The sequence below is a fragment of the Octopus sinensis genome, linkage group LG6 (genome assembly GCF_006345805.1).
Source record: "Octopus sinensis linkage group LG6, ASM634580v1, whole genome shotgun sequence".
NCBI classification, from domain to species: Eukaryota; Metazoa; Mollusca; class Cephalopoda; order Octopoda; family Octopodidae; genus Octopus; species Octopus sinensis.
This window is the reverse complement of record NC_043002.1, coordinates 93,640,511-93,661,735: the sequence shown is the minus strand read 5'-3', so window position 1 is coordinate 93,661,735 and position 21,225 is coordinate 93,640,511. Positions and strand designations below refer to the sequence as shown.

Below are 21,225 nucleotides of genomic sequence, written 5' to 3'. Positions count from 1 at the left end.
ACAGCATCAGTTGTCAAGCAATGTTGGGGGGACAAATATACACACACAAACATATATATACGACAGGCTTCTTTCAGTTTCCATCTACCAAATCCACTCAATGGCTTTGGTCGGCCCGAGGCTATAGTAGATGACAAATGCCCAAGGTACCATGCAGTGGGACTGAACCCAGAACCATGTGGTTGTAAGCAAGCTACTTACCACACAGCCACTCCTGTGCCTATATATATATATATATATCTATATATATATATATATAATATATATATATATATATTATATATATATATATATATATATCATATATATTTTTTTATTCTGTCACTTGTTTCAGGCATTGACTGTGGCTATGCTGGGGCATTGCCTTCAGTTGAGCAAATCAACCCCAGGACTTATTCTATTGGTCTCTTTTGCCAAACCACTAAGTTACAAGGACGTAAACACAACAGCATCAGTTGTCAAGCAATGTTGGGGGGACAAATATACACACACAAACATATATATACGACAGGCTTCTTTCAGTTTCCATCTACCAAATCCACTCAATGGCTTTGGTCGGCCCGAGGCTATAGTAGATGACAAATGCCCAAGGTACCATGCAGTGGGACTGAACCCAGAACCATGTGGTTGGTAAGCAAGCTACTTACCACACAGCCACTCCTGTGCCTATATATATATATATATATATATATATATCACATGTACATATAATATATATATATATACACATCATATATATCATATATATATACTACTACATATGTGGCAAATTCTGTCTGTGAGCATGTTTGTGGAGTAGTTAGCTAACTCCTCCTATATCGTTTTATCGATTTTGATGAAACTTGACTCATGAGTAGAACTCATGTCAGGAAACCTTATGGCATAATCAGATTGTTGAAAAAAATCTATAACAGGGACCCTGGAAGGGATCTTTATATATATCTAATGTATTTTATTTTACAAATCAAGGGAAATAACCCATTCACCCCTGGAAGAGATCCTTATATATAGCCAAGGGAAATAACCTATTCATTTTCCTAAATTATTTGGTAGATGTCAAATTGAGTATGCTTATTTTTTAGTATTTGAACTGTTAGAGTTATTTTCACAATTTATCTAATACAACCCTTAAACAAGTAAATAGTATTTTTCTAAACAATATATCTACTTATTTAGATTAGTGACTTATTCAAGAATATACCAACACTAGCACCCCTGAGGGTAATATTTTCTGGGAACACACAAAAGCTCTTTTCAGAATTATTTACTTTGAATTGATATCTCATATCTAATAAGCCGGTTATTTCACAACATGCCTCACGATTTTAGTATACATACCTTATTAGTACTTCCTCCTATGTTCTATATACTCTGGGAATGCATTAAAGCCCTTTTCAAGGCTACTTTATTTGAAATTTTACTATCGGGTAACTAATTTCATGTTATTACATAACTGCCTTCACAACTTAGGTAATAATAACTTATTGGAAGTTCCTAAAAACAAGATCCTGTTTAAGACAGTTTGGTATTCTCTGTAAATGCAGGAAAACCGTTTTAAGGGCTACATACTTTGTAGTGTTCTTATTGGATTAGTGAAACACTAAGGGATAAGCCCCGATTTCCTGGAAATTACAGGGTATGTCAGCTAGTATATATCTATATATATATAAAATTATAACTAAGGGTATCTACGAGATACCGCCATACTGAAAATAGCAGCCAGGATCTGACTCTAAGACCACATTATGTGTTCATTAAGTGAACACTTAATGTGGTCTTAGACTCAGATCCTGGCTGGTATTTTCAGCATGGCAGTATCTCGTAGATACCCTTAGTATAATTTTAATAATTATTACCTTTGAAGGTTTTTATTTCCATGATGGCCACTTGATAAGATCATTATTTAATTTAAATTAACGATCATATCCTTATTTTTATATATATATATATTATATATATATATATATATATATTATATATATATATATATACATACAGCACACAATCTCAGATCAAGTCACTTGCTATGCAAGTACAGCTCTGTAAAAATAAAAGATTATATATATATGTAATATATATAGTATATATAATATATTTAATATATACATATAATATTATATATATATATATATATTCTAGCATATATAAATCTATGTATATGCATATATATATTGTACATACAAATGTATATATTTTATATTATACATATATATATAATATATACAGTATGTATAATATATATATATCATATATATATATAATAAAATATATATAGTATATACATATTATATATATACATATATAATATATATATATATATATATAATATATATATATATATATACACACACACACATAATATATATATATATATACTATATAAGATATATATATATACATAATATATATATACTATTTCATATATATATATAATATAATATCTAACATATATATATATATATATATATATATATATATATATATATATATATATATAATATATACATATATAATGTATGTATGTATGTGAAGGCGCATGGCTCAGTGGTTAGAGCGTCGAGCTTACAATCGTGAGGTTGTGAGTTTGAATCCCGGATGGGCTGCGTGTTGTGTTCTTGAGCAAGACACTTTATTTCACATTGCTCCAGCTCACTCAGCTGTAGAAATAAGTTGCGACATCACAGGTGCCAGGCTGTATCGGCGTTTGCCTTTCCCTTGCATAACACTGGTGGCGTGGAGAGGGGAGGCTGGTATCCATGGACGACTACTAGTCTTCCATAAACAACCTTGCCCAGACTTGGGAGGGTAACTTTCTAGGTGCAATCCCATGGTCAGTCATGACCGAAGGGTGTCTCAGTATGTATGTATGTATAGTACAGTATAGTACAGTATAGTACAGCATGTACAGTATATATATATATATATACATATACACATATATATATATGCATCATATATATATTATATATATATATATACATTTATATATGCTAGAATAAGAATAGGCTGGGTAAAGTTTAGAAAGAGCCTCGTCTCTGAGTGAAAGGCAGATTGTATGATGGCTGTGTGCATGGCTCTGACCACTGAAGACATGCCTAGGCTTGAAAGAAATGAAGCTAGTATGCTTCGTTGGATGTGCAATGTCAGTGTATGTACAACAGAATGTAAGCATCTTGAGAGAAAACTTGAGCATCAGATGTGGTGTACAAGAGAGACGACTGTGCTGGTATGGTCATGTGATGCATATGGACGAGGACTGTTGTGTAAAGAATTGTCGATCTCTAACTGTGGAGGGAACCAGAAAGACATGGGACAAGGCGGTGAAGCATAATCTTCGAACATTGGGCCTCACGGAGCTGATGACAAGTGACCAAGACCTTTGGCAATATGCCATGCTTGAAAGACTCGCCAAGCCCAGTGAAATCACAGTCATGGCCAATGCCGGTGTCATATAACAGGCACCCAGGCCAGTGGCACATAAAACGCACCCATTACACTCTTGGAGTGGTTGGCGTTAGGAAGAGCATCCGAATCAGATAGGAAACTGGTGCAGCTCTCTCGCTTGCCAGTTTCAGTCAAACCGTCTAACCCATGCCAGCATGGAAAGCAGGTGCTAAATGATGATGATGAATACATATACACACACACATATACATACATATATATATGTGTGTGTGTGTGTGCGTGTATGTGTCTATATATGTGTATATGTGTGTGTGTGTGTGCGTGTAAGTGTCTATATATGTGTATATATGCGTGTGTGTGTGCGTGTATGTTCTATATATGTGTATATATGCGTGTGTTGTGCGTGTATGTGTCTATATATGTGTATATATGCGTGTGTGTGTGCGTGTATGTGTCTATATATGTGTATATATGCGTGTGTGTGTGCGTGTATGTGTCTATATATGTGTATATATGCGTGTGTGTGTGCGTGTATGTGTCTATATATGTGTATATGTGTGTGTGTGTGCGTGTATGTGTCTATATATGTGTATATGTGTGTGTGTGTGTGTGCGTGTATGTGTCTATATATGTGTATATGTGTGTGTGTGTGTGCGTGTAAGTGTCTATATATGTGTATATGTGTGTGTGTGTGTGCGTGTAAGTGTATTCCCCATCAAACATTGAATTTTGTTTCTTTTCCATCACTCTCTCTTCCACAGCTATTTTTATTTAACTTGAAATATTCAAAATTGGTATTCAAAGATATAATTCCATCCTCGTTTACTCTGCGGAAAGTATCCATTCCGATGGAGATAATCCATGGTTTCTAAGATTGGTTCAGAGTTATGCAGAGCCTCATAGATAATGTAGGTCGGGCGGAAGCCAAGTTTAATGAACTGTTTTAAGATCTGAAAAAGATAAGACCATTAAACATTGATTATTTTTCTGGGAATATTTCTTTTCTTTATTAAGGATTTTTAATTACATTTAAACCTTTATCATTTAAACCAGCCATACCTGGCCCATATGTTCTACCTGTTTTATGTTCAAAATAAATTCCTTCAAATGGATGGAAAACATCCAATTGTCACTGGATTTTCAGTTAAATACTACAATACAGAAGACAAAAAATCCAAACTTAAAATGGTATAATTTCAATATATAACTATTAAAGGAAATAGAGAAATACAATTGACATATTATAAATTTATTAACATTATAATATAATATAATATAATTATACTATAAAAAGCTATAATATAATATAATATAACAAATAATTAAAACAAACATATATCCTACAATTTGTTTCAATTCATATTCACTGGTGAATTTATAAAAAATTCACATTTATGTATATGAATCTCGTCAGGGTAATATTTATCAAAATAATAGACAAACGAGAGTGTAAAGGTCTGAGTCACAGTTTTTTGTAATGTTTTTACAGCTTTAATAATAAAGTATATTACTCTACCTTCAGTATTCGAGTACTATTTTTACCACCTTGTTTTGTACTCATGTGTATTTATTTGTGTGTGTGTGTGTGTGTGTGTGTATACAAGTGCAATTTGGCTGTGTGATAAGTTTGCTTCCCAACCAGGTTCAGTCCCATTGCATGGCACCTTGGGCAAGTGTCTTCTACTATGACATCGAACTGACCAAAACTTTGTGAGTGGATTTAGTAGACAGAAACTATAAGAAGTTCACCATATGTATATATGTATATACTAGCTAATAATGTACCTGGTAATTCCCAGGAAAGCAGGGCTTATCCCTTGGTTCTGTTCTCATAATTGTTTCGTTAATCCAGTAATAACAATACAAAGTATGTAGCCCTTAAAACGGTTTTTGTGCATTTATTGAGAATTGAGAATACCGAACTGTCTTACACAGGATCTTGTTTTTAGGAATTCCCAATAAGTTATGAATACCCAAATTGTGAAGTCAGTTATGTAATAACATGAAATTAATCAACAGATAGTAAGAATTCAAATAAAGTGTAGGTGCTATGGGTTATTTCCCTTGAGTGTTGAAAAAAAATATTATGCAGGTGCATATTCCCTTGGGTGTTTAAAAAAAATTAGTTATATGAAGTAGATATAAAGATCCCTTCCAGAGGTCATATTATCGATTTTTTTCAACGATCTAAGTATGTCACAAGGTTTCTAGACATGAGTTCTACTCACGTGTCAAGTTTCATCAAAATCGTTAAAACAATGTAGGAGGAGTTAGCTAACAATGCCACAAACAAACACACACCAATTTTCCACATATTTAGTAGATTTATGTGTGTCTCTGTGTCTGTGTTTGTTTCCCCACCATCACTTGACAATTGATGTTGGTGTGTTTACAACCCCATAACTTAACAGTTCGGCAAAAAAGATAGATGGAATAAATCCTGGAATTGATTTCTTTGACTAAAAAACCCTTAAAGGCGATGCTCCAGCATGGCTGCAGTCACATGACTGAAACAAGTAAATGAATGAAAGAATAATGACATTGTTGTCACTGTAAAGGTTGTTGTTCGATCCAACCTAATTCATCCTCACACATCAAACAAACCACATGATTTGCATGGAGAGTAACGAGAAACTCCTGAAGATATTCCACATTCACATGGATAATTAATGGAAGTGATTGGGCTATGCATGTAGGGGATCTGGAGACACTGATAAGAAATGGACTGAATAGCACTTGAATTATGTTCTGTGTTAATTGGTGAGAAAGAGATAGAAATTAAGTGAGAAAGTAATATATATTGAGAAGGCGTCGCCAGTGCCGCAAGACTGGCTCCTGTGCAGGTGGCACGTAAAAGCACCATTTGGACATGGCCGTTGCCAGTACCACCAAACTGGCCCTCGTGCCAGTGGCACGTAAAAGCACCCACTACACTCTCGGAGTGGTTGGCGTTAGGAAGGGCATCCAGCTGTAGAAACTTTGCCAGATCAGATTGGAGTCTGGTTCGCCAGACCTCAGTCAAATCATCCAACCCATGCTAGCATGGAAAGCGGATGTTACATGATGATGATGATGATGATGAAGGCAAATGGCAGTGTACACACCATTGGTATGTGATATTATTGTAGAATACATGCTGAGTTAAAGGATGATGTAGTCAGTTATATGCTTATTTTACAGGTGGAATACAGGAACAAAGAAAATGAGGTATCTCTTATGATAAAAGGCAGATTTTCTCTGCCTGTTCCCATGTTTCTTTTTAATACAATTCTACAATATAGAATTTCTTCAATTGAAATTTACCCATGATTTTTCTAAGTAGATTCGATTGGATCATGGCATATAAAGTTTTTTTCAATTTCACCCCCAATTAAGCAAAAATTCGAGAAAACTCAATATTTTACGATTTGCCTCTCTCATTTCAAGTGGTTTACTCCTGCTATTACCACCACACTTTCTCCTACTTTCTCTTTGCAAGAGTGAAACTATTAAAGTGAAAGTATTATATAACAGGGATGAGCCATTAATAGTGGTCATCCTTTTTGCTAGAGGAAGATCCGCTATGGTCTTATATGCTACACCACTGGTTTTCAATTCATATTAATCAAATTAATATTCAATTTTTCACCCTTATTATGTGTGTGTGTGTGTGTATTAGCAATTCGTATAAAATTGCATCAATGACTTGAACTTGAATAAGTGGTTTCACATAAATGGGGATAAATTAAAAAGATTTGTTATTATTATTACTGTTTGACTATTGTAATCATGTTTGTTGGTTCCTCGTCAGGGAAACGTTGTTGTGTTGCATTTGTTAAATAATTGTAAACCGTAACCCTCCCCCTTTTGGAGAAGGGGTTTTGGTTATTGTTTAAAAATTGAATTGTGTCCCTGTTTGGGAAAATTGACAATATTTTCACCGTCTTTATGGGAGCATTTTTGTTAAAATGCCTTCGATAGAAGAAAGTCCAAAAATGAATTTCGCTGCAGCCGTACACTTCTATACAAGAGGGAGGACAAGATCCAATTCATCGAAATTGCAAGAGACGGGCCTACAATTTCAGTCTGTTATATATTTTGAGTATTGTTATCACTAGCGATATCAAGATATAACTTTGTATTTTGTATTTTATGTGTAGATGTATATATATAGATGTACATGTAATATGTACACATATATATACACATATATACATGCATAATATATCTACCCATACACACATATGCACACATACACACACACACATACATAGGGGCAGGTGTGGCTGTGTGGTAACAAACTACGTTCCAAACACATGGTCCTGGGCTCAGTCCCACTGTGTGGTGACTTGGCATGTGTCTTCTGCTGTAGCTTCAGACCAATAAAAGCCTTCACAGTGGATTTTGTACATATATACAGGCATACATACATATATATACATGCATACGTACATATTCGGCATAAACACTCTACCACTACAACTAATAACTGTTGGGAACACTTTCAAACCTGCCTTACATTCGAACTGGAATCTCAAAAACATTGTCCCCTTCAGCGCCAAGCTCAACTGCTCTATCCTGACATGGAGGTATCAGCAATGAAATCTATAACAAAACACTCATTGACATTGAAGACAGAATTGCTAAACTGGGTGGAAATGAATTATCGACGTATGGCCTGCCACAAGCATTCAGGTCAGGGTCAAATAGCCTTCCCACTGCTGTCATTCGTGAAACAACCTACGACACTCAAGCGCTTTCAAAGTACATTGTTGAAAATGAGCCTAAATTACTTCTGGACCAGCTGCAGGCCTACAGAACTATTCTTAACAGTGTACGCCAACGCGAGGAACGAATCTTCTTCCTCGATGCTCCTGGAGGGACAGGAAAAACATTTATTACAAAGCTTCTACTTGCAGAAGTTAGGCACATCAGGACATTGCAGTAGCTGTAGCCTCCTCTGGCATTGCAGCTACTTTGTTACCCGGTGGCAGGACAGCACACTCAACTTTTAAACTCCCTCTCAATTTAGCAGCATCCGAAATGCCTTCATGCAATATCAACAAAAGCTCAGATCAGGGACAAGTACTTAAAATGTGTTATGTAATTGTCTGGGATGAGTGCACTATGGCTCACAAGGGAGCTTTCAAAGCATTAGATAGAGCTCTGAAAGACATCCGAGACTGTCAGGCTCCAATGGGAGGTGTAACGCTTCTGTTGTCAGGTGATTTCAGGCAAACTCTTCCTGTCATTCCGAAAGGCACTAGAGCTAATGAAGTTCAAGCATGCCTAAAGTCCTCTACTCTGTGGCATCATGTTACAATCTTTAGTCTCATTATTAACATGAGAGCTCAGCTACACGGCGACAAAATGTCCACAAAGTTTGCACAGGACATTTTGACACTTAGTGAAGGCAAGATGCCTCTCGATGCTGCAGGACAAATGGAAGTGTGGTCATTTTCTTCTGTTGTTAATTCTGTAGATGACCTCAAAAACAAAGTCTTTCCCAACTTCACACAAAACTACCAAAATCACAATTGGCTGTGTGAAAGAGCAATATACAGCTAATGCATTCTCTTCCCGGCACTATACACACTTACAAGTCTGTTGATACAATTCCAGATATAAATGAAGTTGTGAACTATCCTCCTGAATTTCTCAATTCACTGGAGCCCTCCTCGACTACTTCCACACATATTAGCACTTAAAGTTGGAACTCCTGTAATGCTACTCCGCAATCTGGAACCACCAAGACTTTGCAATGGAACACGACTGGTGATAAAGAAAATGATATTACACGTTATCGAGACGATCATTCTTTCTGGATGTGGAAAAGGTGATGACGTCTTTATTCCAAGATTTCTTCTTACTCCATCAGGAGCAGAAATTCCATTTACATTCAGAAGACTGCAATTCCCCCTTCATGTCAGCTTTGCCATGTCCATTAACAAATCTCAGGGTCAAACCCTCTCTGTAGCTGATCTTCTCTTGGAAGAGCCCTGCTTCTCGCATAGGCAACTGTATGTTGGCTGCTCAAGAGTAGGAACCAAAAGAAACCTTTTGTATATGCTCCACAAGGAAAAACAAGGAACATTGTTTACAACAAGGTGTTATAATCTCAACAGCCAGGAGGTATATACATGATCCCCTTTTTTTTAACAAACTTCATGTACTTTCATGTATTTATATTAATATACATATATTTGTGTGTGTGTGTGTGTGTGTGTATCCATATATATAACAGAAAAGTCTAATTCTTCTATTGAATGTAACCGGGCAACGCCAGGTATCTCTGCTAGTTTTGAATACAACATGAAACTCCTGAATTGTTTTTGCTTTCTTTTTTTCTTCCTATTTGCCAAATGCCAACAGAAACAAAAGAAGCTTCAAGTTTGTACAGCCTGTAGCTATAGAATAATAGCAACAACGGTATTCACTCCTATAAATATTGTCACTGCTTTCACATGACATTTTATGTATATCCATGAAAGAGAAAAACGGGTTATGTGTTTACAGAACTACAGTTGATTATTTTTAATAGCTTAGTTGTATTTAATGTTTCATCATCATCATCATTTAATGTCCTGTTTTCCATACTTGCATGGCTTAGATGGTTTGACAAGAGTTGACTAGCTGAAGGGATGTTCAGGTTCCATGTCTTTTTTGGCATGGTTTCTACAGCTAGATGTCCTTCCTAATGCCAACCACTTTACAGAGTGTGCTTTTATGCAGCACCAGTATGGGCACTTTTTACGTGGCACCAGCACCTACATACCTGCAAGATTAGGGATGCTCAGAGAGGATTGCAGGGGACAAGGCTGTATGCAAAGGCAACCACATTTTTACTTAGCTTGACGCGTCTTTTCAAGCACAACAAACCACCAGGAATCACAATCCCATCATCCCCTCTGTAGATCCTTTCTTATCACTTCGTCCCACATCTTGCAGGGTCTACACCTTCCACATGCTCCCTCTAAAATTAGAGACTGGCACCTCTTGATACAGATGTCTTCATTCATATGCATTACAAGGCTACACCAGTGCAGTCTTCCCTCTTGCACACTATATCTGATGTCATGCATACCCAGTTTTTCTCTCAAATCACTTACACTCTGTCGTATATGCACACTGACATGCACACATATACATGCAAGTAGGCAAATGGAATGGATGATGATCATTGCTATTGAGTATGGCCATCTTTTGTTCTCCCTTCTTCATCCTTGTTCAAACAAAGTACCTCTCTGTCATGGATGCTCCCAATGACAAAATGATACAATGATATGACAAGACCATGAAACCATCTTCCTGATGCCAACCCCACAACATTTCAACAGATGATACAATCACACAAATGTAATAGGCGGTGAGCTGGCAGAACCGTTAGCACGCCGGGCAAAATGCGTAGCCGTATTTCGTCTGCCGTTACATTCTGAGTTCAAATTCTGCCGAGGTCGACTTTGCCTTTCATCCTTTCGGGGTCGATTAAATAAGTACCAGTTACGCACTGGGGTCGATATAATCGACTTAATCCGTTTGTCTGTCCTTGTTTGTCCCCTCTATGTTTAGCCCCTTGTGGGTAATAAAGAAACAGATACAATCACACAAATGACCTGTGAATTGCGACTGTTACCACCAATGCTTCCATGTGCCTGACAAGCTACAAAGCTATGGAAGCAGCTATATTTCCTTGTTTACAGACACATATGAAACCATTTGTTTATGGTCCCAAGAAGTTTGAATCTCAACATACATTAGCAAAAAAAATGTCCTAGTTAGATAACTGCATGTGAAGTACTTAGCTATGAGAAAGCTGCTGTATCTAGCATTTGTCAGCCTTACAAAAATGCCTTTGACAAACTCCTACACTCTGTAATCTGGTTGTTATGAAAACTCTGAATAAACAAATGGCTTATGAAGGTCATGCAAGTTGAGTAGATGTGCAGTCAGCAAGGTAGGATTTACAAATCTCAGTCCTCAGCCCCCTTCTATTTATCATAACCCTTCAGGCCATAACAGAGGAGCTTATAATTGGCTGACCATGGAAAGTCTCATATGCAGATGATCTAGTTCTTACATATAAATCTATACTGGAATTAGGGAAGAAATTCCAGACACAGAAGCAAAATCTAGAACCAAAAGGTATCAAAGCAAACTTTGCAGAGACTAAAGTATTAGTCAGTCAGGAAAATGACAGGACTGTGCTACTGCCAGGTAAATGGCCAAGCTTAGAAGGCTACCTATAGCTTCTGTTATCAAGGTGACCTAATTAATAATGGAAATGTGTGTTCTAAAAATATAAAAGCCAGGGTGAGAATGAGATGGGGTTGAGGTGGCTATTATCCAGACTAGTAACAAATACATTTCCTGTTTGAACGAAAGAAGATTGTAAGATACTGGTGTATAAAACATGATGCTGCGTGGTAGCAAAACACGGATACTAAATACAGGTGTACAAAGGCTGAAAGGAAATGCTCTGCTGAATGTAAAATGTTAGTGTGTGTAAACGACAGAACACAAAAGAGCTGAAAGGAAAACTAAGCAGAATAGGTATAAGATGTAATGTGCAAGAGAAAGGACTGTGCTTATACAGAAAATGTTATATATATATATGGATGATGACAGTTGGCATAAAGAAGTGTCAAGTTATTGACATGGATACCTGACTGATCTCAGGAACGAGAAGAATTTTTATACTTCTTAAAACTGGTATGACAACTTGACAACTCCTTCCTCTTGGCATACTTTTGCAAAATCACTATTGAAGATTTCCATACTTAAAGTGTTACTCACCATTTTGAACATTCGCACATGCACACACACACACACACACACACACACACACACACACACATAAAACTCTTACCTTGTCTCCAGTACCTTCGGCATCTATAGACAAAACACCAAACTTCTTGGGAACATTGTACTTGAAAACAAATGTCTTTACACTGAAGCATTTAACTTGAATAGTTGACTTTCTACCAACTCCTACACTGTGGTGACTTGAAGCAAGATGATTCTGCATAGTTCCAAGGTCATCTGTGATAACAAATTCTGAAAACCCATCTCGCTGTCCAATAGCTGCTTCCACATAGGTGACATTCTGATATTTCTTACTTCTAACAAACCTACAAGGACAAAAATTTTCAAAATAAATGTTTTATCGAAAATATACAATTGTTGATAATGCCCATGGGCATATATATTTCTTTACTACCCACAAGGGGCTAAACACAGAGGGGGCAAACAAGGACAGACGAACAGATTAAGTCGATTACATCGACCCCAGTGCGAAAATGATACTTTATTTATTGACCCCGAAAGGATGAAAGGCAAAGATGACCTCAGCGGAATTTGAACTCAGAACGTAACAACAGATGAAATACTGCTAAGCATTTCGCCCGGTGCACTAATGTGTCTGCCAGCTCACCACCCATGGGCATATAGCATAATGGTTAACAGCGCAGGCTACTAACCCCAAAATTCTGAGTTCAATTCCAGGCAGTGCCTTGAATAAATAATAATAATAATAAAATCAGGAAAAAATACCTTAATAATAACCCAGGGCTGGGTTCAAAATTCCACCAGGACACCTGATGATGGCTGGAGAGTAAATCAGCTGGAATGTTGTGGTAACAACAAACAAGATAAGGACACATATCCATCCAATGTCAATAATGTAAATAATGTTGATAATGGCGTGTAGTATATATTAACATTTATTAACAGCTGATTTTACTTTTCTTCCTATGAAATGGGAGTGTGTAATAAAAATCAAGGAGTGAAGTTTGGCTTAGATTGGTGCCCTGGTATGGCCGCATGCCATAATTGAAACCATTAAATGTTTTGGCGGCATGAATTAAAATATATCTTTTTATTTCATTACAAATCTATTAAGTAAAATATCTTTTGTTTTGAAAGAAAAATATCATAATACAACACAAACTATGACATTTACACTCCTGAACAATTTTGCAAATTTTGTCTTTTCTCATTTTATTGGTTTCAGTCATTGGACTACAGCTACATTAGATGTACCACCTTGAATGGTAGAGTTAACCACATCAACTCCTTTATTGAGTGTTATTTTAATGACCTTGAGAGGATGAAAAACAAAGTTAATCTATGCAGGATTTGAACTCAGAATAACTCACAATCCTATGCAGATGATACCACTTTTCATTACTTACTAATATTCAATACCCAATAATCATCAACATGCACCCTACATACCTTGTGCCAAACCAATAATGATTCCATGAACAGAGACCTCAAAAACATCTTTAAATGTGGTCCCTTCAACAGCACATGTCAACAAAAAAATACTGTATCCACAGTCCATAAACATGAACCCTCACAATCACTGAGAATTTCTTGTGTTTATTTCAGATCCTCAGTATAGCAAAAACAGTATCATAAAGACCAACCTTTTGAGAACCAGAAAATATCACATCCCCACCAAAACTACTAACCCTTTACAAATACCTAAGTGAAACTTAGAATAATGTAGTTGTCCTACATCTGGAAAGATGCTGCTAGTAGACACATAGACATCCTAGTCTGCATAAAAAGAAAAAGGCCATCAAACTGATTGATACAAGGTCACTCAGACCCACTCCAAACTTATAGACATGCTGTCTCTTCTTTTTGTCTTTCCTACTACCAAAACAACTGCTTTTGTTCATTCTTCAGAGCTAACTACTTGTACCCCTCCATTCAGGTCCAACTGACTCATTTTCTTCTCCATCTTTCATTATTTATATTGTGCTACAACCAAATTACCAGTAGACCAAATTGTTCCTCTTTGGAATCCCTCCTCAAGAATTTTCTCCTTGCCTATATTTTTATTGTCAACTTACAACCATTCATGAGGAACATTTGCCACATCAATCTCTGGTCTCAGAGGATCAGCAACAGCCATAAGCAAAGCTCCTTCCTCCAAACCAAATCAATAAAATTAGGTGAAGAAGGCATATATAATAAAATATCACGTTTCCCCAATACTCTAATAATTCTGTCACTAGCCATTTTCCATGGATTTTCAGTGGTACCTAAAGCATAAAATTCACATCTTTGTTAAGGAATGCCTCTTTACTACTACAGAGTAGCTCTAGATTCATTCCCTATAGGTCGATAGCAGTAAATTTCATAGGAGTGGCTGTGTGGTAAGTAGCTTGCTTACAAACCACATGGTTCCGGGTTCAGTCCCACCGCGTGGCACCTTGGGCAAGTGTCTTCTACTATAGCCTCAGGCCGACCAAAGCCTTGTGAGTGGATTTGGTAGACGGAAACTGAAAGAAGCCTGTCGTATATATATATGTATATGTATTATGTGTGTGTATTTGTTTGTGTGTCTGTCTTTGTCCCCCCAACATCGCTTGACAACCGATGCTGGTGTGTTTATGTCCCCCGTAACTTAGTGGTTTCGGCTAAAGAGAACCGATAGAATAAGTACTAGGCTTACAAAGAATAAGTCCTGGGGTTGATTTGCTCGACTACAGGTGGTGCTCCAGCATGGCCACAGTCAAATGACTTGAAACAAGTAAAAGAGTAAAAGAGTATCCATTTCTACACCATCAGGAACTGTATGGATCTACATGGCATCCAGGAAAAAAAAACTTCCAAAAATTGATATCTAATGAAGTCGATCCAATTGAAAATTATAGATACACTCTTTCTCTCTCTCAACAGAAATCTACCTTAAAATTCAGCAATATGAAACTATAAGATTAATCATAAAAGGTGGATGCTTACAAACAGTTCTTGCCTATTTTAAAGTGCTTATATTTAAATTAAAAACTTCCATTATAATATAATACTTATTAAGAACATTTTGTTCAACACTTCACCATACATCAGCTTCATAAGGAAAAGTTAGTTGTTCTATTAAAACCTTCTAAATTCTTGATTATTTTCAAAAGTAATTGAAATATACAAGTAAATTTTAAAACTTTAAATGTAAGGAAATAAAAGTTTCAAAATCACTATGAGAGCAATTGGATAATAACTAACGAATGAAATTGAAATCAAATTTGATGACTGGCATCTGTGCTAGTGGAGCGCTAAGAGCAGCACCATCCAAGCATGATTGTGGCCAGAGCAGCTAACTGGCTTCCGTGCCGGCGGCACATAAAAAGCACCATTCGAGCATGATCATTACCAGCATCGCCTTACTGGCACGTGAAAAAGCATTAGAGCGAGGTCATTGCCAGTGCTGCTGGACTGGCTCCTGTGCAGGTGGCACGTAAAAAACACCATTTGAGCGTGGCCGTTGCCAGTAACACCTGACTGGCCCTCATGCCAGTGGCATATTAAAGCACCCACTACACTCTCAGAGTGGTTGGCATTAGGAAGGGCATCCAGCTGTAGAAACTCTGCCAGATCAGATTGGAGCCTGGTGAAGCCCTCTGGTTCGCCAGTCCTCTTTCAAATCGTCCAACCCATGCTAGCATGGAAAGCAGACATTAAATGATGATGATGATGATGACTTTCTAGTCATAACTGACCCATTTTTTTAGGTCTGTATAGGAAATTGTTAAATGTGGGCAAAATTTTGGAATAGAAATCCCTTAAATTCTCACAGCTCATGGGGAAGAAAAGAATATGCCAATGATTGTGATGGGAGGTGGGGGGAGGGGCAAACATTTTTTTTTAAAACATTGAAATTTTGGGGAAAATTTTTTGAATGTGAAAAGAAAAACAGTGAGTACGCACACATACATACTGACACGCATCACAATTTTTTCAACATCTCAAGTTTTATCTTGCGATATGTGTCAGTATATGCCTACGAGCCCACCAATTTCTTTTTCATGTTAAATTTAATATAATCGTAATCTACACACTCCAAAAGGTTATTTGTAGAAAATGTTCTCTGTTATAAAAACTATGGTCAGTAATGTAGGTCAAACCCTAAACAAAGGGCTGACCTACAGGCTCCTAGGGGTTCCGCGAGAAAGAGTGAGATATGCTAAAGCTAATTCATGATCGTAATATTACTATACATACACAAGGTCTCTAAGGGACAACCTGCTGAGAGCCACTGACCAGATCTGTGGTTGGTGCAAAGTCCCCTCAAGACCCAAAATAACGTGGTGGTGGTGGAACAATATTGTTGACAGGGCTATTAGACAAAAGAAACAGGCTTGGAAGAACTGGAAGAACAGTGGTAGTAGGGAAGTGTATCAGACTGCCAGATGGGAAGCTAGGAGGCAGGTGTATTTAGCCAGAGGGGAAGCAGATAAGAAAAAAATTTGCCAATGTTCTGCGCCGTGAGGACGAAAGACTTGAGGTATTTCGTGTTGCAAGACAGTGTGTGAGAGAGAATCGTGATGGGTAGGAGAGAAATGTGTTCACATGGATGATGGTTCACTTGCACTAAATGAGGATGCAAAGAGAGAGGTTTGGAGATGCCACTATGAAAGGTTGCTGAATAAAGAAAATGAATAGGATAAATAGGATAAAGAGGGACCAGCTATCCGAGTTGACAGTTCCTTGGTAGTTCAGGCAATTAGAAGCATGAAGACAGGGAAAGCCCCAGGCCCATCAGGAATTACTGCAGAGATGCTCAAAATATCTGGTAGTGTCGGCTATAGCCTAGTCACCCGTATAGTTAACCAGGTGATACATGAAGGAGTCATTCCCAATGACTGGTGTAGCAGCATAATAGTCAACTGCTACAAAGGTAAAGGTGACGCCCTAGATACAAATAACTACAGGGGTATCAAGCTGTTGGATCAGGTAATGAAGGTTACGGAGAGGGTCATAGCCCAACTAATTAGAGAGAGAGCCAGTCTAGATGAGATGCAGTTTGGGTTCGTACCAGGGAAAAGTACTACTGATGCTATATTCCTAGTAAAACAGCTGCAGGAGAAATACCTAGCCAAAGATAAGCCCCTGTACCTGGCTTTTGTTGACATGGAGAAAGCCTTCGACAGGGTCCCCCGATCCCTTATCTGGTGGTCAATGAGGAAACTAGGGATAGATGAATGGTTAGTGAGAGCTGTGCGAGCCATGTACAGGGACGCTGCTAGTAAGGTGAGGGTTGGCAACGAGTACAGTGAAGAATTCCGGGTAGAGGTTGGGGTCCACCAAGGTTCAGTCCTCATCCCCCTCCTATTTATCATAGTCCTCCAGGCAATAACAGAGGAATTCAAGACAGGATGCTCCTGGGAGCTCCTCTATGCTGATGACCTTGCTCTAATTGCTGAGTCATTATCAGAACTCGAGGAGAAGTTTCAGGTGTGGAAGCAAGGATTAGAATCGAAGGGCCTTAGAGTCAATCTAGCTAAAACCAAAGTCCTAATAAGTAGGAAGGTAGACAAATCACAAACGCCTTCAGGTAGATGGCCCTGCTCAATCTGTAGAAAAGGCGTAGGTAGAAACTCTATAAGATGCACCAAGTGTAAGCTATGGACACATAAGAGGTGCAGCAATGTCAAAGGAAGGCTAACTAGGAAAATAGTTTTTGTATGTGGCAGATGCTCAGGGGCAATAAACATTGAAAATGTGCAGAGACCAACTTCCACCACATTCCAGGGAGAAAAACTAGAAATAGTTGATAGTTTCCGTTACCTAGGTGACCAAGTCAGTAGCAGGGGTGGGTGTGCTGAAAGTGTTACTGCTAGAGTAAGAATAGCCTGGGCAAAGTTCAGAGAGCTCTTACCCCTGCTGATGACAAAAGGCCTCCCGCTCAGAGTAAAAGGCAGACTGTATGATGCATGCGTACGAACAGCCATGCTACATGGTAGTGAAACATGGGCTGTGACTGCTGAGGATATGCGTAAGCTCGCAAGAAATGAAGCCAGTATGCTCCGATGGATGTGTAATGTCAGTGTTCATACTTGACAGAGTGTAAGTACCTTGAGAGAAAAGTTGGACCTAAGAAGCATCAGTTGTGGTGTGCAAGAGAGACGTTTGCGCTGGTATGGTCATGTGATGAGAGTGGATGAAGATAGTTGTGTGAAAAAGTGCCACACCCTAGCAGTTGAGGGAACCTGTGGAAGAGGTAGACCCAGGAAAACCTGGGACGAGGTGGTGAAGCACAACCTTCGAACTTTAGGTCTCACCGAGGAAATGACTAGAGACCAAGACCGTTGGAAGTATGCTGTGCATGAGAAGACCTAGCAGGACAAGTGAGACCATAATCCATGGCCTCTACCTGGGATGTAGCCAGTCCACTTATGCAAACCATTCCTTCTTGGGACACAAAACTCTACTTGTGAAGACCTGTTGAGGCAAGTAAGGAATCAGAATCAAAATCGAAATCGATCAACATCAATGGAAATTGTAGCTGTGATACCAGTGCCGGTGGCACGTAAGCAAACCATCCGAATGTGGCTGTTGCCAGCCTCGCTTGGCCCCCGTGCCGGTGGCATGTAAAAAGCACCATCCGACCGTGACTGTTTGCTAGCCCCATCTGGCACGTAAAAAGCACCCACTACACTCACGGAGTGGTTGGCATTAGGAAGGGCATCCAGCCGTAGGAACATTGCCAGATCAGACTGGGCCTGGTGCAGCCTTCTGGCTTCCCAGACCCCAGTTGAACCATCCAACCTATGCTAGCATGGAAAGTGGACGCTAAATGATGATGATGTAATATAGACAGCATCCTATCTAACCTATTATGTTATCAGAAAAATATAACAACCACATATATATATATATTTATTACTGGTGAAGGCATGTCTTTAAGGTTACCCTGAGTTTCTCACCACAAAGTGTATCTTTATGGTGTATCATCAGACCCAAAAACTTGTTGACTTATGACCTCTTTAAAGTATGGTGGGGTAACCTCACCAGTAATAAATAGAAACTGCTCTACTTGGAGTGTGCTTCTTCTCCATTTTTATGTTTTCTAAAAAAAAAAACAATGGTGAAAGTAAAGAATATGTACACCCGGTGTTTAGGGTTAGGGTTAGAGTTTTTGTTATGCCAAAAACGGGTGGTGTACATATTCTTTACCTCCACCAAAAGACCTGTATATATTTTTAACTAGCTTAAAAGCCACCCAATTGGGTGGCTTTTAAGCTAGCTCCTGTGGAGGGCTCTTCATTGGGCCTTGAGCCCAATAATGACACTTCATGCATTGAGTACATAGTAAATTTTATTTAACTTGACCAATATTTTTCAAGCAATGAACAATTGTCATCAAAACACTGATATAACATGTTGTTGTTTAGGGCGGCGAGCTTGGCAGAATCGTTAGCCCGCCGGGCGAAATGCTTAGAAGTATTTCGTCTACCGCTACGTTCTGAGTTCAAATTCCGCCGAAGTCGACTTTGCCTTTCGTCCTTTCAGGGTCGATTAAATAAATACCAGTTACACACTGGGGTCGATAAAATCGGCTTAATCCATTTGTCTGTCCTTGTTTGTCCTCTTTGTGTTTAGCCCCTTGTGGGTAGTAAAGAAATAGATATAACATGTCTTCAAACTTATTGCAAAACTTCATGATAGAGGACATTTTTGGGAGTTAGTACAATTTTTTTTTTCTGTCTTAACTTTTTCTCTCTCTCTCTTTCTGTTGGTTGTTTTCAACCATCACCATCACCCATACCACCACAACTACCATACACACACCATTCAGACTTTTGATGCAACCAACCTTAACATCTTTCACCTGGCCACCTTCCCCTCCACCACCATCACCACTATCTTTCACATTCCTTACTATCACCGTCATACTTGGCCGCCTCAGCTACTACCACCACCACCATCATCACCGTTGCCTCTATCACAACTACAGCTCATACTATTACTCTCACCTGTGACTATTACTGTCACTGAATTGTGAGAAAGGAGTGTGTCAAGTGTGACACAAACACACAAATTCGTCTGCGCCCCGGCGGAATGCTTCGCGGTATTTCGTCTGTCATTACGTTCTGATTCCAGATTCCACCGAGGTCGACTTTTCCTTTCATCCTTTCAGGGTCAATAAATAAAAGTACCAGTCTCGCACTGGGGTCGATGTAATCGACTTAATCCCTTTGTTTGTCAAGAAATATATTATTATAGATTGAAGGGTAAAAACTTCTTTGTAGTTGACTGATTTTTTTAGTTTCTTGACACGCTTTAGTAATTCATTTTAATTACTTATTTTAGTCGATTTGTATATATCTTTTCTTGACAGGCCTTTCTATATATTTTGTATATATGTGCATATATATTTCTTGGTATTATTTGAGTCTTTCACCCGCACGATTTTCACTCAGAAAAAAAAAACCCTCAGTTCTTTTGCATGGAATCAAGTACCCTGACCTCCTAATATGCTGCAAACCCCTTATTTTTGTTCAGAAAAAAGGAGGGGTGGGAACCGAACCCTGCTCCTGACCCCCACCCCATCCCGGAATCATTGGAAATTTTTTTTTTTTTTTTTTCATTGAATAAATTCTGGTGACCTCCTAATATGCTACAAAACCTTTTTTGAGGTCCGGAAAACGGAGTTGGGGTGGAACCCTCGGAAATTTCACCCCAACCCCCATTTTCAAATATTTTTTTGCTTTTTCTTTCTTTATCCATAATTTTAGATAACATTTTGTAGAAATATGTTTTTGAGAGAGTATGGATTACATTGGATTGAAAATTCAAAGAAATTTGAAATGAATAAGTGAAAAGGCAGAGGTTATAGAAGTTAGTGATAACGAAGTGTGTGGAGAGATAACAAACGATAAACTCAATTAAAAAAACACGCTAGAGTTTTTGCATGTATGTGTGAAACAAAATAAAAGTATGTTAAAACAAGATATCTTTTTCCTACCTCTTAAAATCACTGTATATAAAAGATATAATAAGCCCATCCCAGATTGGAAAATAGATTTGAAAATGTAAAGCATTTTCCCTTTG

At 38.0% G+C, this 21,225-nt stretch overlaps 1 protein-coding gene across 1 annotated transcript in view; it reads right to left on the bottom strand.

Annotated features, from left to right (window-relative positions):
* Window positions 1-4,146: 4,146 nt before the first annotated feature.
* LOC115213411 overlaps window positions 4,147-21,225 on the bottom strand; it is a 29,887-nt gene continuing 12,808 nt past the window's right edge. Inside the window, exons 2-3 of the mRNA XM_029782363.2 lie at window positions 12,251-12,512; window positions 4,147-4,355 (exon numbers count right to left, since the gene is read on the bottom strand). Coding sequence (XP_029638223.1) covers window positions 4,191-4,355; window positions 12,251-12,512 — 427 coding nt within the window. The 3' untranslated portion in view covers window positions 4,147-4,190. The remainder of the gene's footprint in view (window positions 4,356-12,250; window positions 12,513-21,225) is intronic.